This window comes from Neodiprion fabricii, chromosome 3 (genome assembly GCF_021155785.1).
Source record: "Neodiprion fabricii isolate iyNeoFabr1 chromosome 3, iyNeoFabr1.1, whole genome shotgun sequence".
Taxonomy (NCBI): domain Eukaryota; kingdom Metazoa; phylum Arthropoda; class Insecta; order Hymenoptera; family Diprionidae; genus Neodiprion; species Neodiprion fabricii.
The window spans coordinates 24,141,252-24,164,785 of record NC_060241.1 but is presented as its reverse complement, the minus strand read 5'-3'; the positions used below and the strand labels follow the sequence as shown (position 1 = coordinate 24,164,785).

General features: G+C 39.7%; 1 protein-coding gene across 8 annotated transcripts in view; it reads left to right on the top strand.

Annotated features, from left to right (window-relative positions):
* The window catches only part of LOC124178064, a 133,968-nt gene that overhangs the window by 72,433 nt on the left and 38,001 nt on the right, over nucleotides 1–23,534 (top strand). For 6 of the 8 annotated variants that reach the window (XM_046561160.1, XM_046561159.1, XM_046561163.1 and 3 more), the window contains exon 2: nucleotides 8,477–8,536. In XM_046561160.1, coding sequence (XP_046417116.1) covers nucleotides 8,477–8,536 — 60 coding nt within the window. Of the gene's footprint in view, nucleotides 1–4,979; nucleotides 5,162–8,476; nucleotides 8,537–23,534 lie in introns of those variants that run through there. The other 2 variants (XM_046561167.1, XM_046561165.1) reach the window with 1 other exon arrangement.

Here is a 23,534-nt window from a genome sequence, read left to right as displayed (position 1 = left end):
AATGATCGGTAAATAAACAGATACCTAATCTAGGTGAATGGCACGATAAAATTGAAATTATTTGAAAAGTATACCGATGCGAGACTCCGTAACTCACAGGAACAAATTCTTCGCAGCTACATCCACTTTCGGTTTCCAATTTCCTGTTTCGTTGACATGCATTAACACCTACGTATATGGATATTACTTGGCTGACTGTACTTCAACGTTAATTGTCAAAGCGTTTCCTGCTGCGTCAAGTGCACTCGCGGATAGGATAATGCAAACGAGGGCTGAGAGGCTAACAATACTCATGGCTGTGCAAGTGGACAACGTCGTTGATAGAGAGAAAGCTCAAACTTGCGAAAGTATAATGCGAAGGAAGCAGCGTGGCGAAATTCTTTACGCGGAAGATACCTTTGAATTCGTCGTTATTGTACGTATATATATGATCATATTTACGGTTAAATTAAAATTGCGAGTGTTCTATTTTTTGTTTTTCTTTGAAACGTGTATACATTGCAGTCGTAAGTTTGAGATAAAATTACAATTAGCCCTGAGACTATAAATTTTTAACGTCTACCGCAAAAGATTAAACATGACCTACACCTTGATTCCCAAGAAATAAGCGACTGAAAGGGGCCAATGACATCTTGATATCTTCAAGCGGCTACATTTACTCCAGAAGTTTGAGCTCGAATAAAATTTATTACAAGATACCGCAATATTCCAAAAATCACAGACATGGTATCACTTTATTAAAAAAAAATTAAACATATAATATAAAGTGCACGTGACGAAAATTACGGTAGTTTTTACGCATTCTTCAATATCAAACAAATAAATCATAGGACTTTAATGACACATGTTGAAGGTATTCACGACTGAGGCGTCGCGCGTCGTCATAACGTGTAAATAATAACCCAACACTTACGATCGGAAGTACAAGCAATGAAAGATATCGTCAGATATTTTATTATGGTACACGCACATAATCGAAGAACGTTCCCCGCTTATAATGTGGTATGCACAGCTGGTAATTATTTGAATTCGAAGACGGTTAGACCTCGTTTGGCGAAAAAAATATCTCTCGTTCTTTTGTCCCTCTCATACAAGGCATAGGGTGCTAATTATTACAAACGATTACCTTAATTATATGCATTTCAAATTCTGGAAAATAACAAGTTTGCTGCACCGTTATTCACATGTGTCGATTGTATTTTTCTCACACATTTCTTTGCGAATTATATTTCTACCGCAACTGTAATTTCGTTCAGTCGGAAAATATCAACGAATGAAAATTTTTATCCAACGAAACAACATGTACACATTTTGATTACTTACAATTAGCATACAATGACGCGGTGAGAATCCGAGCCAAAAACGTATACACCCATACTTTATTACCCACCTTACACTCTGAGTCAATGTATATAAAAATTCAAATAATTATGACGCCACGACCATATAATACACTCAATTTTCATCAGCGAAAGAGTAAACATGTAATTAAAGCTTATACACTTTTTCGCGAATGGCGGTACCGTTAATGAATCAACGATCTGCTGGCTGATTAAAAATCGAACCGTTGATAAATTCAGGGCGTTGCAGGTTTTTTTATTTGCTCCAACAGTACGTACCTACTAACAAACTTTTTATTTCGTTAATGCCGATGAGTGTCTCAAGATTATACGGAAATCTTCGTCGTCGAGTCTATTGCGATCACCAGGCACGCGAATTCCAAGCTTATCGTTACGTCACCTGGGTCACGAGTATTCGTTCCTCCCACTTCCTTGAAGTTTAAGAATCTCCATTCGGCGAACAATTTTGGCCAGAATATATCAATGTACAATATTCATCCGGCATAAATGATTCGGAAAGATACGAGACAAGTCGTTTTCTTACCGAATACCGGTCTGACCAGTGATTCTTCGGATATTTGACGGCGATGCAGCTGCGCTTCTTATCTTGTTCGCCTTGGGAAACTTAATCCGTGGAAAATTTTCCATCTTACTCGTAACGGAAGATTAAGCCTGAAAGCGACGTCTGTGAATTTATAGCATCGTATTAGCTGCTCGGATATCAATTAATAGAACGTATACTTTTGGGAAACTTGAACCGGTAGTAAAAACATACTTTCTCATTTCCTGAGTAAAAATTACGCGATTGGAAAGAATTTCTCGGAAGCATATTATCGCGGTTATCGGCGTAACTTTTGCTGCGAAATTTTTCATACACGTGTGTCAAGAATTGCTTGGATGATTTCATACCGATGTGCGTCACAATTTTCATTTACACCCTGGTTCATAGCTTGTCACACGAAATCTCATCGCAAAGACGCACAACTTGGAACATTGGGCTGTTTTTTCACAGAATACAGCTGGCCGAAAGAGCAAACAAAACAAAGGTCGGTTTGCCGACATAATATAATAATGGTTGCCGAGTCGTTATCGCATGAAACAACTAGCGGTGACTGGCCGAAATAACATCGTATGCTGCTTTAAATCCGGCTAACGCGATATAAGTGCCTGTAATAAAATCACTCGAACTTCACGACTTTCTTACACTTTTTGTGTGCAACGAGGGTGATCAAAACGATTCGAATGCACAGTGACAAACACCTGCGATTCAGCGTTCAAGCAGGAAGTGATTATCGCCGAATTGAGAAAGATCGAAAGATTCGAAAGACAAGCGAGCGCATTAGCCAGCTTTGAGTATCTCGTGCGGATTATTGCTGATGCAATAAACGGATCACGTGCCGCATATAAGATCTGGTATTAACTGGTATGGGCGATTTCGATTTTGAACACGTTCAGACGATCGCGCGACATACGGTATTTTTCGCATACTCAAACATATTTGGCAAACGCGTACAGTATTACGATATATCGCGTGTCTCTTGAGTCATCCCATATCCGGACCTATTATTATAAGCATATACTACGTTATTCTTATGCTACGAAATAAGCAAAAATGGCGGATCCCATCGTTTTTCGGTATTTAATGATTTCACTGGCGTACAAAAAGGGCGTATATGAAACAGAGATCAAGAGAAGCGGTTTTATGCCGCAAATTTAAGAAACAGTCCAGTCTGCACTCTGTTACGTAAATTGAACTTAATTAGCAGACGACCATGGGACCAACTTATGACTGCAGAAATTCTCGTAATCTGACGGGCCAGTCGTAGCCCTCACCTTTTCTCTCCTCTCATGGTTACACTTTATCCTGCCAGTCTATAGCCACCGGTCACGAATCGCCGATAGTCTCGTCACGAAACTTTCAACTCGGGTTACTGTATATGCTATTTTCAACGGTAATAATCATAATTCTCTGTTTAGAGACGCGATGGCATGAAAATGAATAATTCAAACTTCCAGTGATTGTTGGTGAATCGCAAAAATATACGATACCTAGTTAGATGTTGTGAATTTTACACGACGAAGAGACACCAATGCACACCAACGACACCAGTATCAAACGTAACAGGACTATTTATTACCTTACACTGCACTCTAGATACACATTTTATTGTGTCACGTGCTCGTGCCAATCAGAATTGTAGTCTGCTCCACTATACGTAATTTAATCACTGTATAACACAACGATTTGCTGGCTTATCGTGTAAATATTTATAATTGGCACGGTGATATACAGTTTACCTTGTTGATGCATATTTTTGTCTCCTTATCTTTTTTCATCAAGTAATATAAAATGATACGAATGTAGCAAAAATTTAACGCTCAGCGGTTCGTGTTGATTTATATGATTTACGTTATCCGAGGCTATCGTAAATCACACGGAAACTGATCTAACAAATTTTCTATCGCAAATATCAACGTGATTCCGATTATTCGAAGACTTCTATACTTTTCAAGAAAGAAAAAAACATCTATTCATATTCAAATGTGAAAATGCGAACGCCCAATTGGTTTACTGATATACATAATGGAATTTGAACGACGGTCATTTATTCGCAAAAAAGAATAATTTGTACGCTATTTGTCTCACCATATGTCACATACCATTTGGGCATTGTCACAAATTGCACGAGCGCATGAATTGACCATTTAACCAAAACGTTGAAGAAAAAAGAATGTGGAGAATGTTGTCTACCCAGGACGAGTACCGTCCAATAAAGAATCCGATCCTCGGAATAAGACATTCCGTCCACAATTTTGAGCACGATTATTACTGCCCGCGATGAAGATCTGAATGAATAATGCAATAATTAGCTAGTATCTGGCCTCTTGAGTTGCGTACACGAATACAGTCAGCGCAATAAGCGAATGAGAAGCTCCGTTACAAACTTTTGGAAACGAGGGTACTCTTATCATTCTTAGCTTTGACATATTATTGCTTGGAATGTTTTCGAACGAGCCAGTAGTAATCGAAAGGCGCTTGAACACAGCAGTTTACAATACATCCGTCCGTTCATTTGCGCTAATATTAATACGAGCTGTTTTATTGCGAAATTGAACCACGGCGAGTGAAACTCCGGAGGATCTAAAACAGCTGACTTAACGGCGGTGAAAAATCGTTGACGCCGTCTTTGTTCGTGGATGGTGATGTATAATCCAAGAGCGTCGAGAAGCGTTTAAAAAAAAAAAAAGATAAATAAATAATCCTTTATCATTTAAGATCGTCGCGAGGAAGCAGACTACTCGTCGATAATTATCTTATCGCTTGTATCTCGGACGTTAAGTCTTTATAAGGGAAGTACGTTCTCAGGCTGGGCGGCAGTGCGGTGACGATCTTTCTTCGGGCCGATTCGATTCGATCCTCTCGCGAATTTACAGCCGCGCTGAGCAGGATCGATCGTTTTTAAATTCCATCGGCTTCTGAAGTGCGGGGTGTACATGCTGCTGCGTTCAGTGCGGGGGTGTAAGTGCATAAAACGTCAAATGCATCTCGACGATCTGAATCCACCCTACGGACAGTGCGTCAAATAATGTAGAATTACTCGCGTTTGATAGTTGTTTTTTTTTTTTTTTTCCCCTCCCTCTGATCTAATGCGAGAGGTGTTGTATCTTATGTCAGAAGGAATATATAACACGCCAATTTGGAATTATCTTTCCTCGTACGCGGTTTATTTCTACGCTGTTTCTTCCTGAAACGGTCTGTATTTGAGTCGCATTTACCTCGGGGTTCTTCACGATGCTACCTGCACAGCATGAGAAAGTCGGTGAGTTCAGGCCCTTCTTTTGGAAAGAAATAAATAATATAAAAGTCAATGAACGTAATTGTAACTGCTAATAGGTGTGCAATTTTTCTTTTTTCATTCGATGATATCGCGACATGTATATTATATGGCCTATTATAGATTGTCGATTAGAGAAATACACACTGGCGTACATGAATTATAATAGTCTGCTTATCGAAATCCCTGGATTACTTTTGATCGCAGCGATTACCGATCATTCAACGATAATTTATTGCCCTCTGTTGATATGGAGAAAGTCTCGGGTGAGAATTATGCGGATTATTAAGTACTCGTCATATTTGCAACAAAATTTTGCAATTATGGAAACTATTTTAGTCAGACTGCAGGTTATCTTGTAGACTAGATATTATATCGACGACTCGGAAATACCAAGTACAGGCACTTGACAATGATCGTTTTATCAGCATTTTTTAATGCCCCTTATTATTGTCAGCACGTGCGTTTTTTTTTTTTTGTTCTTTACTTTAACCGACTATTCATACGACGGATACTCTGCAGGTGTCTCTTTGAATGCGATCGAACCAGTGCGGCATCATTTCGGATAGATTATTGACAAAACACTTGAATATACCGATCACAATATATATCAGCACTTAAATTACATTTTGTTTAGAAATCACGCGACTGAACATTTACTTATTGAGGTGAAAATATGCGAAGCTTTGTTATTTGCCGGTACATAATTACTCTGCGCATTAATCTACATAGTGATTAAACATTATTCAACGTTGACCAGTGATAAATGAACCTGACTTTAAACATACTGCAGGCAATATATTACAACGGCATAGCATTATCAATAAATTCACAACACGAGCTATTATATTCAACGCTTGCTATAACTTATACCTACTCAAACAATGATAAGCACATGCTTCATTCTAGGTTTGTGCAGAATTTACTTAAACGTGACAGAGAATAGGAAGTGAATTTCTGTACAAAAATCACCTAGGGATGATTATCTTACTCGATTACTTCACCTTGTTTCAGAATTTCAACTTCACGTAATATGCGTATTAAATTAGGTACAGATAGACTTGACCAATGCTTCTGAGATCCTTTAATTAAGTCTCTTCAATGCTCGATCTTAAGCATTTTAATCTAGATAGGTATGTCGCATTTGAACTGAAATGACAAATGTGCGCCCGAGAGCGATAAGATACGTTGCTTGGGAAAGTTTTACGTACATTGATTAAATTATATTCCGATGACGGCAATGCGTATTAAAAAATATTGCATTGTTACGCACGTGTTGCTTTACATTGTTGTTTCTCATTCAGGCAAAACTGAAAAATACCAATGATTCGACAATCACGATGCGATCTCCGAGACATGATTAGAACGAATTTATCCGCTGATTCTCGAACGAATAACAAAATGTAAGATTGACAACGTCTGTGAATTAGTTTATTGAAACTCGACACGTATCTAACTATTTACGTCGTGTATTTTCTCACGCTCACCGTTCAGTCAAGACTAACTGAATTAATTTAAGATTATCGTACACGCGTCAGAGTTCAAAATGATTTGCAAGAAAAAAAAAAAAAAAAAACTTGAAAAATAATCATGCGTGAAAGTACAGGTTGTTCGAATATACTGTTATACGCGATATTCGAACCAGATTCCTTCTCTCCGTAACTGGATTCTCGCACGAATCGAAGGATCAGGTTATACATCGCGAAAAGCAATAATCTTGATCGATCACTGACCATTTGGAGCAAATTGTTGGTTATCGAAAATTTTCGCAAACCTCACGTTTTCGGTATCGCAAGGCGGCAGGAGGGAGACATAAAATTAAGCCGCGTTGTCAACTAGCGTTGCAAGGAGGATTCAAGTAGTAATTTATTTCCCTCGATAGGATATCTTATCGCTTATACTTTTATACAAGGTGTTAAAAATTACGTAGGTACCTAGCTATGTATAACAGGGATTTTGCAGGACAATAAACGTGAGATTATTTACGTACGATACGCGTATGATACGCACGTGCATTACGTACTTTCCCCGTTTGATTGAATAAGTGTAGCGCAATCTCCGGATAAACCCTGCAGATCAGCATATTGCTATGAATTTAATACAGCAATTTGAAAACCATCGTGCCTATAATCGTATTATTTTACACATGGCTATAAACAATTGTTCTTGATACAAATGCAGAAAAATTGTTTTACCGTACGCATCAGAGATATTCGTTAGGTGATAGATTGAACATCATATTGGTGTAATTTATTATACGTATACCTCCCGGCTTTTTCTTTACCAAATAAATGAATATTTAATTTGATTTTTATAATTTCATTTTTAAGGCTTAACTCATTTTCGCAGACATTTAGCTTAGTTACGACATTCATTTTGTTAAAACTTCTAAACGGAAGATGTCTCCGTATTCGGCAGTCTAAAAAGTTTTGTACTTTCACAAGGAATTTATGGTAAAAATTTCACGAAAATCGAAGGTAGCCAACACCATGAAAATCGCGATTTGAGACTGTTTTTGCAAAAAAATATACCAAGTCGCCAAAAACTCGGCAAAAAATATATGCGTCCATTTCACGTCATCGCGAAGAGTTTTCGCATTAATGATTTTTTACACACGACTGACGGATGTTGGGATGTAAATTAGCACGAGAATAAGACAACTTTTTAATCAGTGGCAAAAATAATCTGGAAATAATTCAGGGGTTACTTTTTCGACATCCGAAACCATACATCATATCATGCATCATATCATACATCATATCATACAAAGCATTAAAGTTTGAAACGAAATTTTGGATATCGGATGTCGGATATTCAGAAAGTGACATCACCAAAAATTTTTTTTCTCGTGATGTCATCGATCTATATGGACGAAAATCAGCAAGACTCGATTTTTGTACCGCTAAAGATACCAACAATTTGCACACTTTATAGTACAGAGATGGACAGTATAAAGTTAATCGTAATCAAAAACCTCGCGTTTATTACCAAGCTTACCGTGCAGCCGTATATAATGTAATACTCACAGAGCAAAACAAATATCTGAATATTTATGAATTACGCGGAGGGAGTTTATTCAATACTAATGAACATCTCGGAAGTACATTGTCAATATAAAACTCAAACTCGTAAATATTCATTTCTGCGAACGTACCGTGGTATAAATTCAATACAAATATACAATCTGATTTTTTTTCTCCCCCCTTTTTATTTGTTTACTCAATCATTTTCAATAAATAATTGCACGTGTTATGTATACGTTGGTATTATGATATATTAACCTGTTCGTTCCATTTGCAGCACCATCAACAGCTGCCGATGACGGTGGTGATGGAACTCAAGGACGGGATAACGATACCGGTGAGCATTTATTTATTTATTTACAATCTTATAATTGTAATCATCGATACAAGTCGGAATACAAAAAAAAGTAACAGTTCCACACCCTAAATCGCGAGGGGCAAAATACATGTCCCAAATAACGAAAATTATCGTAAATTGAAGGATTGAATTTACTTTTTAAACCATCTTCCCATCGCCACCGCATTACCATTATTTATTAATGTATTACAAATCAATTGAAAAGTGAAAAAAAACCTGATTGGCGTCTGTTCAGTAACCTTTGATGCGAAAATCGCAAATAGTTTGCAAAATATTATACCGTAGGTATCCGTGCCTTCTGCGGATGAGAAGAACTGGCAAAATGTCGCTGTTTTGATAGATCGTTATTTATTCTTGATAACAATTGCCTGTCCAGCAGCTTGATGGAATATAACGCCTAGTGGACGCTTACGATGATACTCATACGTGAATTCAACACGTTATACTTATCGCACATGTATGCGTGGAGCGAAGGAAATGTTTTGTTCAAGTATAATAAGGACTGTCGTCGTTCTTATCGAAATAAGAAGCTCGCACGGCAAAATAGAGGCCAGTGTCGATACAACACGCGATTATTATGCAAAGCGAGATACTTGTCACAAGGCGTTCCAAAAATACTTTTTTTCCCCTCCTCGACGATGATGGTACACCAATTTCACCTCCGCGAAACGGACTTATCGTTATTGTTAGTATCGAAAATTCGCTTTGTCCAGGTTTAATATCATACGTGAATAAAGTGACTCTTCTGTATCGGAATAACATTAAGTTCACCGGCACCAAGATCTCTACTGATTCATTCATTGCTGTTTGCATTCTGGCATGAAAATGGCGCGAAAATTTAAACACAGAGCAGACCGTACGTAAGACAGCGTAACACCGGATGCACGCGTGTTTGACAGCCTTGTTCGTCCGGATGTGCGCGTGAAATTATAATACCTCGTATACGATATACGTAGTAATTTAATTACGTTATGCTATGCAAGCTCTCCGCAATTATCTTCCGATTCATACGCTGTTGAAAAATTATTCGTTGCCATACGTTGAGATTTGAAATATGTCAAAGTTATTTATTTTATACTAGGATGCACACTTTTTTAAATTCATTTTACGGTTTGTATAATTTGTGGTAATTCTCGGATAATGTTTCGAGGTCGTCATGCTCGTTCATCCTTACTGACGCACTGCAGACTTTTAAATCGACATTAATCCACCACGTCATTCGTATAAATTTGAAGGTAAATCCTGTTTAATAGAGACTGTATTATGCATACTATCGAAGTATGAGAAAAATAAGGCGCAGTCATCGTTACAAAATTGTCTTCGGTAAAACCTGACATCACAAGCAATAAAAATGGTTATTCGATTGAGATGCATTTTGGACATTCGAATTCCTGAAAAAATGTTAAAAACTAATTCAAAGTCCTTAATCCTGGCTGTCCGTTATACGCGTTAATTAATTGATTGAAACGAAAAATTGAAGCAATAACTTGGTGCTCGCATATTTGAATCTCGACATCTTTATCAGCCGCTGTTTTCAAAACTCATCGTGCACAGGTGCAGACTAATCACCTCCAGTCGGTTTTTATTCCTTAGAATGATGTGTTAACACCACACTTTACACTCGCTCGTTTACTCGCCGTACAAATTGTGCAGTTAGCAAGAGTATGACTCGCTGCCTGTAAAGTAGAGCTCTGCAGTACCGTAAAAATACCGTACCGTATATGGATGTGTGTGTCGCAGGATTTGTTACCGACGAGACGACGCTTCGTGCGTCGATAACACGCTAGATTTGTTGATGCAGGTTAATTTATCACCTGTCACTCGGCCGCCTGATACCTGTGCAGCCCAAGCCTCGCAGGACAAATCACACTTACCGGCGTATCGCGTGCGATAATACCGACTGGGCGTACCTGAATCTGTACGAATTTGCCGAGATCCAACGATCTATCGCGTCGATAGATCGCGAATTCACAACTCAAATGATAACTGATGTGATTTCAATTATTGGGAACGGAATTGCGGCCTGCCGATTGTGGTGGCGATTAGAGAACATTTAGAAACTTCGGTCGAGTGATGAATTAATCGGCTTTTTATACGTCGATCACAAATGGACGCTGCTTGCTGACGGACGGATCGACGCTTTGTACTGCGGCAGCCATTCGGAGTACATTATCGTTCTCTAATATCAATATTAACTGCTAGAAGTTCAAGTGTCAGTTGACCTTTTCTTTGAAACGGCAATCAACATTAGTTTAGTCACATCACGGGCAGCTGCTTCCTCCTTAGGGGCATTCGAGAAGCACGTGGCCATGTACGAGACAATAGTTATTTGCGAAACGAGCCAAGTCCGCTCAAGGTTTTGGGTAGAGCTAGTCAAAATTTCGCAGGTTTAACGTACATCAATATCAACCAAATTATTTAGTCTGCGTATCAGGGCCTGCAGCGTGATATATAACTCGGAAGTCTTCACAGCTCTTCATTCGTCACGAACAATTCAAAGAATTATCAAACAATTTCCGGCTTCGATTTTTCTCGGCATCACCTACGGACGAATTATATTCACATACTCTCGATTACGATAAATAACTCGGCGTTGATCACACCTAGCGGATGATCGATTATAAACACACAACGTGGCTCGGACGATGAGCGGAATAACAAGTGAAATTATTTTCATTATTCTCGTCTGAATGATCACCAATGACACCTGTGCATTAAAAATATTCAACTGTACTCAACCTGGTTGAATGATTGTTTGATGTTGAAAAACAATACGCACCAGAGAAAACGATAATTGATCGAAAATACGGAATGCCTTGTGACTTATGTACTTACGCCGATAAATCGTCTATCGATTCCGATCATTCGCTGTTTTGCAGTACGTACGTAGGCATGTATCTGTAGGTAGTACGATTCTTCATGTCCGTGCAAATCCTGTTACCGCCGATAAAACCGAGCTTTCCATTATTACCTCCCTCTATTTTTCTGATTAAATATATACGTATATCCTCAGGCTCTTTGCATGTATTTTTCTTTCGTCACCTAATGCTATTGATCGATGTGTAAACGTAAACACGTATATGTATTTTGTGTGACAAGTAGCGTAATTGAATTACGTGACGACTGTTAACGTAACAGGTTTTACACGCTCACTAAACGAGCTTTGGCTAGCGATGATACCGTCAACGACGGGTGTGCAATTTTTTTTTTTTTTTTTTCAATCCGTTTCTCGTAAAACCGGCCATGTTCACGCGGTGTAATAAACCGCTGAAAAATTGCAGCGCAAGGCGAGGCTTTTAATTAGTTTGTTCGGGACCATCAAGTCCAATATCTTAATGACTGTATTAAACACAGATTAGTTCTTTGAAATAACTTATCGCGTCGTTTCTCAAAATCGATACACTTATCTTTCAGTTGCGCTGTTGGTTTTTTATTTTTTTTTTACTATTTCGATAACAGAACAAAACAATAACACAGAGTGTGATCTGCCAATGGCGTTGAATTAACACAGTTTACCGCTTTTGAGTTAACTGCTGTCGTTAATGTTTTTATTTTATTTATTTTTGTTCATTCTTTTTCACCTGTCAAAACCACGAAAATATACGGCAAACTTATCTCCAGCATACATTTGTTACGTATTTCGTCTGCAGGAATACTTTTTCTGTCATAGAATTACGTAGTTACGACCTAATGAACACGATCATCACACGTGTCGCGACTTTATATACCAACGACAATATGATAACATTGAAAAATACAGCCTAACTTATGGTTGCATAATTAACGTTCAAGTGCGATGGGTTTTCACATGGTCGACCACGGTGCGGACTAATCTCAATTTAAAATAATTAAACGAAAAGTCGCGTCCGCGTCATTTCCGTTTCGGCGGAGTGCCCGAAATATGCTTCAAACAATTATCGCTGTAATTCTAGTAACGAACATAATACGTCAATTATACATGCGTTCGTCGTGTACGAACGAACGGTCAAATCAATGTTGATCCTGAATTTAGTCGGCTGTAATAAAAAAAAAATTGCTACGGGCTTACACGATTATAAATGGAATATATATTCTAGACCCGTACCCGAAACTAATACCCGAAATAAACTATTATAAAATTATGACATAATTATTTATTTCAAGTGCAGGGGTAAACGTAAGAGAAAAAAGAAACGGGCGAAATTTTATTACGTTTGATATTTCGGCTAAGCGCTCACCTGCCGACAATAACTTTCAGCCTCTTGGCAAGCGCGGACAGAATCGGGTATATAACCTGTTGTAAATTTGAGTAGCTTTGGCCCGGCCAGCATTTACAAAGAGCCGCATGCATACAAGGAGCCTGCAGCCTATGGGGCACGTAGAACAGATATTTGACTATAACGGGCGGCCTCGACCGCTTGGCAACAAGTTTGGCGATTCTGGCCAATGTCCTCCACCGAAAGGTGTAGCTCCTATACGGTTATTCATTTTCTGGACAAGAGTTGACCTCCGTGAAAGCCAACGATTATCAACCAAGCAGGAACGCTCGATCCTACGCTCAGATATCTTGATATTTAAAACACAAGGGCTCTCGGTTAAAGTTCTCTCAACTCAGTGGCCTTGTCATTTTTAGAATAGACGGTTCAGGTTACGCACCTTGAGACGAAGAACATACAATTTTCGTACACAGTTGTGACCACTGGTCATAGCTGGGGTCTAAATATTCTCATCTAATAATATCGGACGAATTGCTTCGTCCGTTTTAGGAAATTATGTTTTCGACAATTATATTGTTCGAAAAGAAAATAAGTGCTGAGATCGCCTCAGCTTGACTCGAGGATGAGATTTGAACATACGTATTCATTGTCATTGGGAAACGGACGAAAGGCATTAATTGGTCAACATTTGTTCAAATCTTGACGGGCTAAAAAGTTCGAGCAAACAATTCCCACATTCAAGATTTCTTAAAGGTCACACCTAAGTGCGGTTTTAGAATTTAATAACGTCCGTCTCCATAGCGGGAGGTCCGATAACGAGCCGACAGGTAAAGACTAAAGAGAAATGTCCGAGTCGCACAAATCGAACCCAAGGCTGTAGGAGAGTTTTACTTTCCTGACTGCAATATTTCCTTTATGTATGTACCTACGTATAAAGGTGAAATTTTGAAGTTTCACCTCCAAGGTTACACTGGCGTACAACACGATGACCCAATAGCAATTCCAAAAGCCAATGAAAATTTCTGTCAAAGGCCATATGTTTCTCGCTCAATTTGGTGACACAACCGTCTTATTGCTCCAAGCAACAACCACGCAGGGCGCACGCATTTATGCTCTAAACAGACGTGTAGCTGTTGCCCTGGTAATTGGAGTTGCGTGTTCGCCATATATATGTAGGTAATTTAAGAACAAAGAGTACAGCCGGAAAACCGCGCTCTTGAAACAATCGTCAAAGGCTGCAGAGTTAACGACAATCATCTGTATTTGCGACGTTATCGAACGGCGAACGTACGTACCTATATGTATGTGTATGTGGTACGTATGGTTACATGCCCCCGATCCTCTCTGAACGTTGACATTGAATGCCGCTCGGTCAAGGAAGGTGATACCTACACGTTCTCACACGGGCATGATCGACGCCTGTCGCTATCTAAAATCATCGTATTCACGGCTAGCCAAAATTAAATCGAAATATTTTATACGCCGCTTGTCTGTCTGTATTTTACCAAACTGCACGCCGTCCGGAGACGCAAAGAGTTCGATATTCCCGCGGTGAAAATCGCACAACGAAACCTAAGCGTCCAATTTGAGATTGTAACATGGGTAGTAGTGACGGACAGTAAGAATGGCTCCGTTGTCACAAGTCCGGAATCTTTCGGTTATTGTAATTTCAAGTTCAAATTTGCATCGTACTCTTTTTCAACAATTGGATCATATTTTCTTGAACGTGACTCCTGAAACTAGATGGTCCTGTTTACAAAACGAACCGCCTGAAGTCAGTTACACTTACTTGACCGAACGAAAATGAACAACCAGCGGAACCTGTTGACTATTTTACGTATACAGATCTCTAACGATCAGTTTTCTCGAACGCGTTGTGTCTACGTGTATACATATACTTGAATTTCATGTTGGGTACGTGGGATTGTACATAAAAATCCGTGACCATGAAGTAGAAAAAGTGGCCTGGTTAGCTTAGAAAGTTAAAAATATGAGTAGCTATTATGCCTAACGATCGTATATGTCGAGAGGCAAATTAAAATTTACAACCACCTACGCGAATTTTATCTTACCCGTTGATCAGGAGGTCCCTCTCTCGTAATTGCATCACAAGAACCGTTTACTACGTGCCATGTATTCCATGCCAACATCACCAATAACAATTAGGGTCGGAAATTTGCAAATGGTCTTAAACAATTGCGCAGCAAGTCAGACGTACTCCCCGTATATTGTCTTGCCTAGAAACGTCATTGAGCAAAACCGTACACAGCTACGCACGTATGGAACTTTACTAGCCTAGATCGTGAACCCTTCGAGAGTAATGCGGAATGTCGTTGTAGCTTCCGGAGAAGAAGCTTGCACGTGATGGATATTTTGGTGAACCTTTTATTACGCGGCAGCGAATGAAATTTGAAACAGAGGAGGACAGGCTGGCAGGCCCAAGGACGTAATATGTTCGCAATTACATGTACTGTACGGTAATAACCAACGAAAACAAATACAACGACATTACGCTACCGCTATGGTCGTACTTATCAAGCTCTGGAGATACGGTATAACATATGCATGGCTTACAAGGAATGCTAATTCGTTGTTGCTCGATCTTTATACCCGACTGTCTTCCTACGGTAATTTACCCCTCACAAATGATACTAGAGAATGTGATTTTTTGTTTTGCTCTTCTAGTTTCTTTTTTTTTTTTTTTGTCAATTTTCGTATGCTCAGTGTCATTTGAAAAAAAAAAAAAAACGAAAAGAAAACCTGCGTGTAAGCCTCTGCGCGTACTTTGCAACCATTTTCGTAATGTAGAATTTTTACAACTCGCGCGATTCATTCTCGTTGTCGGTTCCTTCGACATTCATAATTTGAATCAGGTACTCACGAAAGCGAGACGAGAGAAGTTGTTTATTGATTTACTCACTTTTTTTTATTATCTAATTATTTTTTTTTTTTTCTTCATTCACTTGGTTTCACTTATTCGGAGACGAATCAGATTTTAGGCAAACATTGTCTGCGCTTTCTTATATACCTTTTTAAGTATGAAACGTACGTACGCGTAACTTTTGAACGCCAACAATCAGTCGCAATTCCAACATGCAACCGGTCAACAGTCTTATTTTAACTGCAGCAATTAAGAAGACAACAAGCTGCAGGGCACTTTGTTTTGACTGTAGCCACGTCGTTCTTTTTCTGCAGCCTCATAAAATATAAACGAAACGAGACGAAATATGCGAGTGCAACGCGAGAGTCCTTCAACTCCGATAATGCGAGCTCATTTCATAGAATCACCTTCTCGCAGATAACGAAACCTCTGTTGATGGTTAAACCTTTTAGTGCATGGGGGCTTTTTTATTATTTACACGTGAAAAGTGGGGGCGCGTCGTAAAGAAAAGATTCAACGAAATTTCACTATTTGGTAGTGACGTAATTTGCCGCATTGCCAAGGTATCGCAACATCGTGATTTCAGAATACCTTACTTCAATGATTGTCTCATCCCGCCGCGCTGTACGATTCCTAAATACAATTGCTCGGTAAAAAATGACCAACAATCCCAGGCGTTATTAGTATCACGCTGCGCGGCGGCTGGTTGTGAAACGAGCAAGGTTATACTCTTTGTCCGCTATTCCAATTTCATGCCTGGCAATGAGTAGACAGACAACTCTCGACGAGTTTCATCTGGACCAGACGGAGAAAAAATCTTGGGATCCGTTCCCGGTAGGAGGAGGAGCGAACGGTGATTCCCGAAGCCCTCATTGATTTCACCTCAATCCAACCAAAGGTGAATGCACCGGGTTTTTTCGCGCCCAAGGTAATGAAGTATTAATAATGGACGAACCATGCCGAAGCCAACGAACATAATAGCTACTCCAGCAAGAAAACTTACTCTCATCCGACCCGTTGCTCAGCTAGTTACGCAGTGAAGAAACACGACAAGATGTGTTGCGTCGCGACGCTCGCTCAGGAAGGATTTGGTTCTTCCAAGACCGAGTTCCGGGGTTACTCCTTCGTTTCATCTGAAAATCAACCTTCGTGTTTTTTATCGACACTTCCGGTACTCCAATGTGGTTTCGATAAGATCCGACGACTAGATATGTCAATCACCGGCATCCTGATAACTGTGCGGTTCGATTGAACGAAATTAGATGTTTGAACATTGCTCAACTTCGGACCAAAATCCAGAACAGGACGGACTTCTCTTAGGCGTGAAATTGAAAAGAGCTCCTACTGATACCTGCGTTGATCGAGTCCCCTCATATGAAATGAATTTAAGGATTTCACGCAGTCTGACACCTGCCTGTATACAAAGATAATCTATCCTCTGAAGCGTATAACCTCCGTTTGCACGATTGCTTGTGACGTAACGGCGTGATCACCTCAGTCAGTCGCCATTGCTGTCTGGTACGAACAGCGCGTTCTGCGACCTTGATGAAGCAAATGTCTCAACTAGTGTTCTTTGGACTTTTACACACTTGTACCTGTACTGTTTAAGCATTTGGGTTGGATTTGAGAAAAAAAGGCATCTGGATCAGACAAAAACGTCGAATGATCTGGAGAGCACCTTGTTCCAGCTGTCAAGGCGTTGCAGCGATAAAATGTTACGTATTTCTGTGACAATGAACCAAATGTCCTTCTGAGATCACGTAAGATCGTTTAGACGTATTCTGGAAAATACTAGAGAATAGAATACATGCCCAAGCATGCGGATGCTCTCGTGGTGCTTCCACAATCTGACCGTTTATCCCTGCCTGCACACTTTTGCGAAATCAGAACTCGACCACGTGCATTATATATATATATAGTTGAAGGCGTATCGTCAGTTATTGTGTAATACTAAATTGTGAGAGTCGTTCGCCACCAGAGTATTCCCAGAGATATTTTTCCTGAAATTATATTGTATTTACTTTCTCTCTCGAAAGATTTGCGGTTGCATGATTTGTTCGTCAGAAACCGTTGCTGAACCGGGATTAAGAATAAACAGGATATGGTTTGTAATAATTGCGTCGCCGCCTGACCTTCGCGAGCTGATCGCAATCGGATAAAAATCCCGAATCCTTTTAACCGGCTGAGGTGACTCGATTTGCCGTTCATTGTCAGAGTTCACGGTTTGATATTCGCCACTTGAGGTGCATGCTCTGAAAAATGACAGAAACAGCTTCCAATAGAAAAACAGGTGAACGCAATAATTTCATTGATTTGTAAAATTTGTATTATTTATGTGATACTAATAATATCGCGGTAGCTCGTTGATCGATATCGGTTCGATTTCTCACCTGGTTATCATTGTCGAAATTGTAATTAATTATTTTTACGATATGTAATCTGTACGGACTAAATCATTCTGTGTCACGGGAAAATTACAAAGCAATAAGCTGCTATTCACCGCCAATACAGCTTACCAGTCATAAACTTTCGTTATGAAAATCCCTGTCTAGAAATCGCGAGGTCGGAAATTTTGCATTGCATCGCGATATCGCAACTGCGCAGGTAGAGCTTACGGCAAATTATGGCAATGTAACGTAACGCCAGATAAATGCGGTTAATACCGGGAACGCCGGTATAATAATATATGCGAACAAACTGGCCACGGCAGGCTCAGCGAGTTTAATCATAATATTTAAATATTAAACTATTGACGGCAACACAAAGAGGGCAGCTTCGCGCTAATCCTTCGATGATCAATATCGGCTATGAGCTGAAATCCGGTTGCTTGATCAGCTGGGGACATTAATTTTTTCCCAGAAAAATATTACGATGTGCAAGGTTGTTACGTCATTACAATCTCGTTGGCAATGCTCTTTTACCTTACGTTAACTTTTGGAACGTTTACCGTAGGACTGGGAAACACCCTTATAGTCAGACTCTGGTATTTTGTAATATTTCTAGACATCATTGTACAGATTACGGAAGATCCTCCGAATGTGGATCACTCATCTAGTTCACCACCATCAATCTTTAATTCGTCCACAACTTGGACACTATGAGATCAATGCGATAAGACCAATTGACGATGCGACATTGAAACCAATGGTTATATCAGAATAGACGTAGATGAATGGTTATGTGTCCGTAGGTGCAGCACGTTACGCCAGACTCACTTTGACTCGATGTATCATCGTCTGTTATTTCTGCAAGTAAAAGAGAGGGGATGACCCGTGATACAAACGAAAAATGTAACTACCGGAAAACGAAGATCATAAATTGAGAAATATTACGCTTACGGTTATTCCTGTATCCCTTCAGTCGGGCATTTGACGATACAGAATTCCCTGTGCTTCAGAGTTTTTGGGTCAGCTTTGTTCGCACGATTGACCGTTATCTACGAATATCTATACAGCTATCTATATACCAGTCAACGCATAGATGATGGTTTGTAAAACGTGACCCAGTTGTCTCGTTGACATTTATATTTGGAACGAGACCAATCGATATTTTGTTCACAATATTCTACCGCATCTTCTTACATTTCCTCGTGTCTCCCAAATTGGTTCAGGATCATCGCTGAATGTCAAAAATGATGCACAACTTTTGCTGTATAAATCACTTCCTTGCTGATGAACCGTGGATCGATTATATATATATATATATATATATATATATATATATGTTTCTGTTAAAGTAATCTGCATATGTACACTTTTATCATTCGTCGATCAAAACTCAAGACCTATCGAGTGATAAAATCGGTTCATTCCCGGTTTGAATCAATTGAATCAATCACATCAAATCCGAACGGTCCCTGTGTTCACATGTATTCAAGCATATATGTACCTGTATCATTCAGATTTTGAATGACTTTTGCCTGTCATATCGCTCATTTTTAAACACACCTGAAATTTTTATTGTCAGATCTCAGATATTCATCCATTGAGACGGGAGATGGAGATTTCATCGATTCAAATTGACGTTGAAATAAATCCTAGTAATCTCAGAACTACGCTTGTCGATTAGACATCGTCGTCACAAGCTTACTGCTCAAAACATACGTGAGCATGCACAACCTCAATTTCGACCGAATAGGCGAAAACTTTACGTGTTCGTGAGTCTGAGGGTACTAGTGAACTCGAGGATTGCGATTAGTCCAGCGTCACCTTCTCACATGCACTGTATATTTGTAGATATAATCTGGTACAATGTTTGAAGCGTCCTTGATTCGTGCAAACTGCAGAACTGACATTTAACGCTCTTACCTAACGAAGCGTGTAACGTCTAATCGTGAAAAAATTCATTGCGGAATGAGAATTGCACATACTTAGCAAAGTTCGCAAAGAAACCGCGGTATCGATTACGTGGCACACTTGTATGTATCTACACACGCATATCTACTAGATATATTATATATAGAAACCGAAATGTCGATTTGTACATACTTTCAGATAGAGAGATGCACAGTTGTGTCATTAAGTGAAAAGAAAACTATGCAAATAGTCGTAAATATAATGTCGCCTGCCCGCCATCTTCTATGCATTTAGACAGTTTAAACTATTGTTTGCAAATTCAAACAATCAGTGAATTGAATTAGAACATATCGGCAGAGTGATGCTGCTCTGAAATATACTATTTCGGACACACAAAATGTGTGCCTTTTTGTTTCATAATTATTGCGTTGCAAATAATATTCGAACAGACGCGTGATCTCGGTCCGTGCAAAAACTAGTCGGCATGAACAAATTCATTGTGTTCGTAAGCATTACAATTGTTTTTTTTACTCCGATATAATGGCGGCGAGTGAAAGTTCAATTTCTTTTTACAGTGTTGTCACTAGTGACGCGTATCAAGTACTGCGCCAATAAGAGCAGCCGAATAAATTGGAAACATTGAAGACTTGAAAGTAAAACACTACTCGCCAAAAACAGAACAAATATACGTATTTTCTGTAAACCATAACGCCTACGTATTTATAGTACGGTACTGGGTCGGAAACTAATTTCCAAAGGGAAATATAACGCTTGAAACTCGGAATAAAATATTTCTCTGCTCAAGTCAACAAAATTTCTCTACAGAACGCCGCACACATTTCTAGATATATTCTTATGGATATTCGAAGAACCGAAAAGAAATTGAAGAAATTTTCCTATAACGTACATTGTTCCACAAAAATGTGGCTTAAAAAATCCATAAAATATTTTTTGACTCCTTCGCAATTATATGCAAACGTTTGTTCAAAAATTCATGAAATTCTCTGGATTTTATTAAAAAATTACCAAATATTCTGAACTTTACATGTATAACAAATTCATGTAACAAAAGTGCGATGCTCTGCTAATTTCTAAAATTTCCTGCAAGTGTTTGATTTATTTTCGTTCAAACTCAACAAGTTTTCACGCAATTGTATCGATTGAAGAAAAGAATGACCGCATCAGTTGTTCAAACATGAAACACACTGATTTCATCACTTTCCATTGAACGAATTGTCGGTGAAGCTACAATGATGCGAGCGGCTTAATGTTGCATCTGTTAGAAATTTTTTCCGTTCTTCAAAACATAAGCTTGTGTCAGTGGCGTTCATAAATTTTCAGACCTCTTAGGCACGGTCGATTCAAAACTCAAACCTCTTATCCTTGTAACACGCTTCAAGTTCGGAATATGATGGTTTGACCACAGAGCGAAATACAGTGTAATTGCGAAGAGGAGTTTATGCTTCCAGTCGACAACTGGTATGAAAGAGCTGGTATGAATTTTGAAAATCACATCCAAGTGTCAGATAAATTCACATATTTCAACCACAATGCCTAGTAGGATTGGGTATATGTGTAGAAGATGCTCGCAGCAAAATGGACGATCGGCGAACCAAATACGAGCAAAGCGTGTTCTTCACGTTCCTCGGACGCGCCGAGGTGTACACGCCTGGCCATGAACCAAGGTTCGACCGATCGGACAGAGACCCCGTCGGGTCGGAGTAAAGATTCAGTGAAACGAGACCCGAAGCTGCAAACTGGAGGCACCGGAGGCTCGAACCGTTAGAAGCCTGAAGTCATTTGCTGGCGATTGGCCAGCTTCTCGATTTTCTATGCAGAACCAATAAAGTTAATCGCTCCGATAATTGGTCATTACTGACGTGACGACACCACCTCGATCGACCGGGACGGGAAGCGAGGCAACTCGAACCAAGTTAAAGGTCTCCAAGGAATGCTGCCACTTCGCCTGGCGCCCCGAGAGTCATCCAGCCGTATCGGAACATCGCGGAACGATGATTTATTTCACGTATGTTGTCGGACGACGGTCGCATAGAGAGGCCAAGGGCTCCTCGCCAGTTCGACATATTGAAACCGTGATGAAACCAGCTCGATATCAAATCGAAGATTGCTAGAAATAAAATAGCTGATGGGTATTGGTGTCAGGCATCGTTAGACAGGCCAGAACACGTTACCGATTGATTGGACTTCGCTTGAAGTTATCTCGCTTCGGCAATCCTTGAGCGGAAAGAACATAAGTGTCTGTACAGAAAGGTTATCGAATCACGTTGCGTCTTTTTATTTTCGAGTGACACGATTGTAATTTGTCGTAAGGAATTAACTTGGAAACCACTTAAAACGTTCGCAGAACTGGTGAATAGGAGTTCGGTCTGTACGAAACGGTTGCTTTTGACAACGATGGGTGTCGCCATTCTTTGTCAATAGTAACAATCCTTGAACAAACAATATCAATTTTCGGACAGTGCCGCTATTGCTTGAGTAACCATTCACGGATCAAAGTCTACTAACGATCGGTGCCTGCACACGCTCACGCTGCGAAGCACCATTGAAAAATGAAAGTTCACTAATTGATACGCGGTACCATCATTATTGGCCATTAATACATGGCACTCCTGTCGTTAGTCTAACGAACCGTTCGCATTCGATCCTTGCTTTCGCAGTTTCGACGGTAAGGGGAGTACCGCGTTCCCTGCGACATCCGTGAACCTGAATTATGCGAAATCACGCCATTGGTGTTGAATAAGACGGTGCGTCGGTGTAGGTATCATCAGTGTCTCTGCTGATATTGTATAAGATAGTGCGCACGCATAGCGCACCCTGCAGGCGGTATAAATAGTCGAGTGAAGCCAAAAATAATGAAGTGTAGCCGTGTCATCAGCGCCATGCTAGATCACGAAAGCCTCGATCCAGGCCGTTCGGAAATAGCGTCGGCACGCATATTTAGGTGTAATCTATTCCGGCTGCAAGATATGTGCTGCACTGACGCACGAAGCCACGCGCCGCGTTTAGAAACGCAGCCGAAACGCAGATCAAGTCGAGTACATCCCTTCCGTTCGATCGAACCATCGTTCGCATCGCAGGAGCATTTTATCATACCAATATTGTTATATCAGTCCACCTAACCGTTTACTCGAAAATGCTTATTCCTTTCCTCGTGGTCAAATGTATGCCTCTGTCATCTGTTCGATCTGCCAAAAGAACAGCGTGAGATCAGCGGTACTTGTTTATGGTGTTGGTGATTTTAAAAATAGGTACTTAAAGTGCGAACGAATTTACAACGATCGGGTGGGTTGTATTATTTTGGTGCTGTGATCCGCGATCGAACTGAGAATGCTCTCTTGTTTCTTCTTCTAATGTCAGGCATTGGTAAAAACAGCAGCCGGTGATCCGAGTCACTTTTTTAACTTTGAGCAAACATTACTCGTTTATGTTTTCGTTAAATAATTATTTCAACGTCTACCATAAAATTGCGTGTAAATTCGCCTATCGACTCCAGTTTCACGAGAATTCTTATACGGAGATCAAGATCCATGTGAAACTGATCCACTATTCCTGGTTTATTCCACGTATTTTTTTTTTCTTCTGCC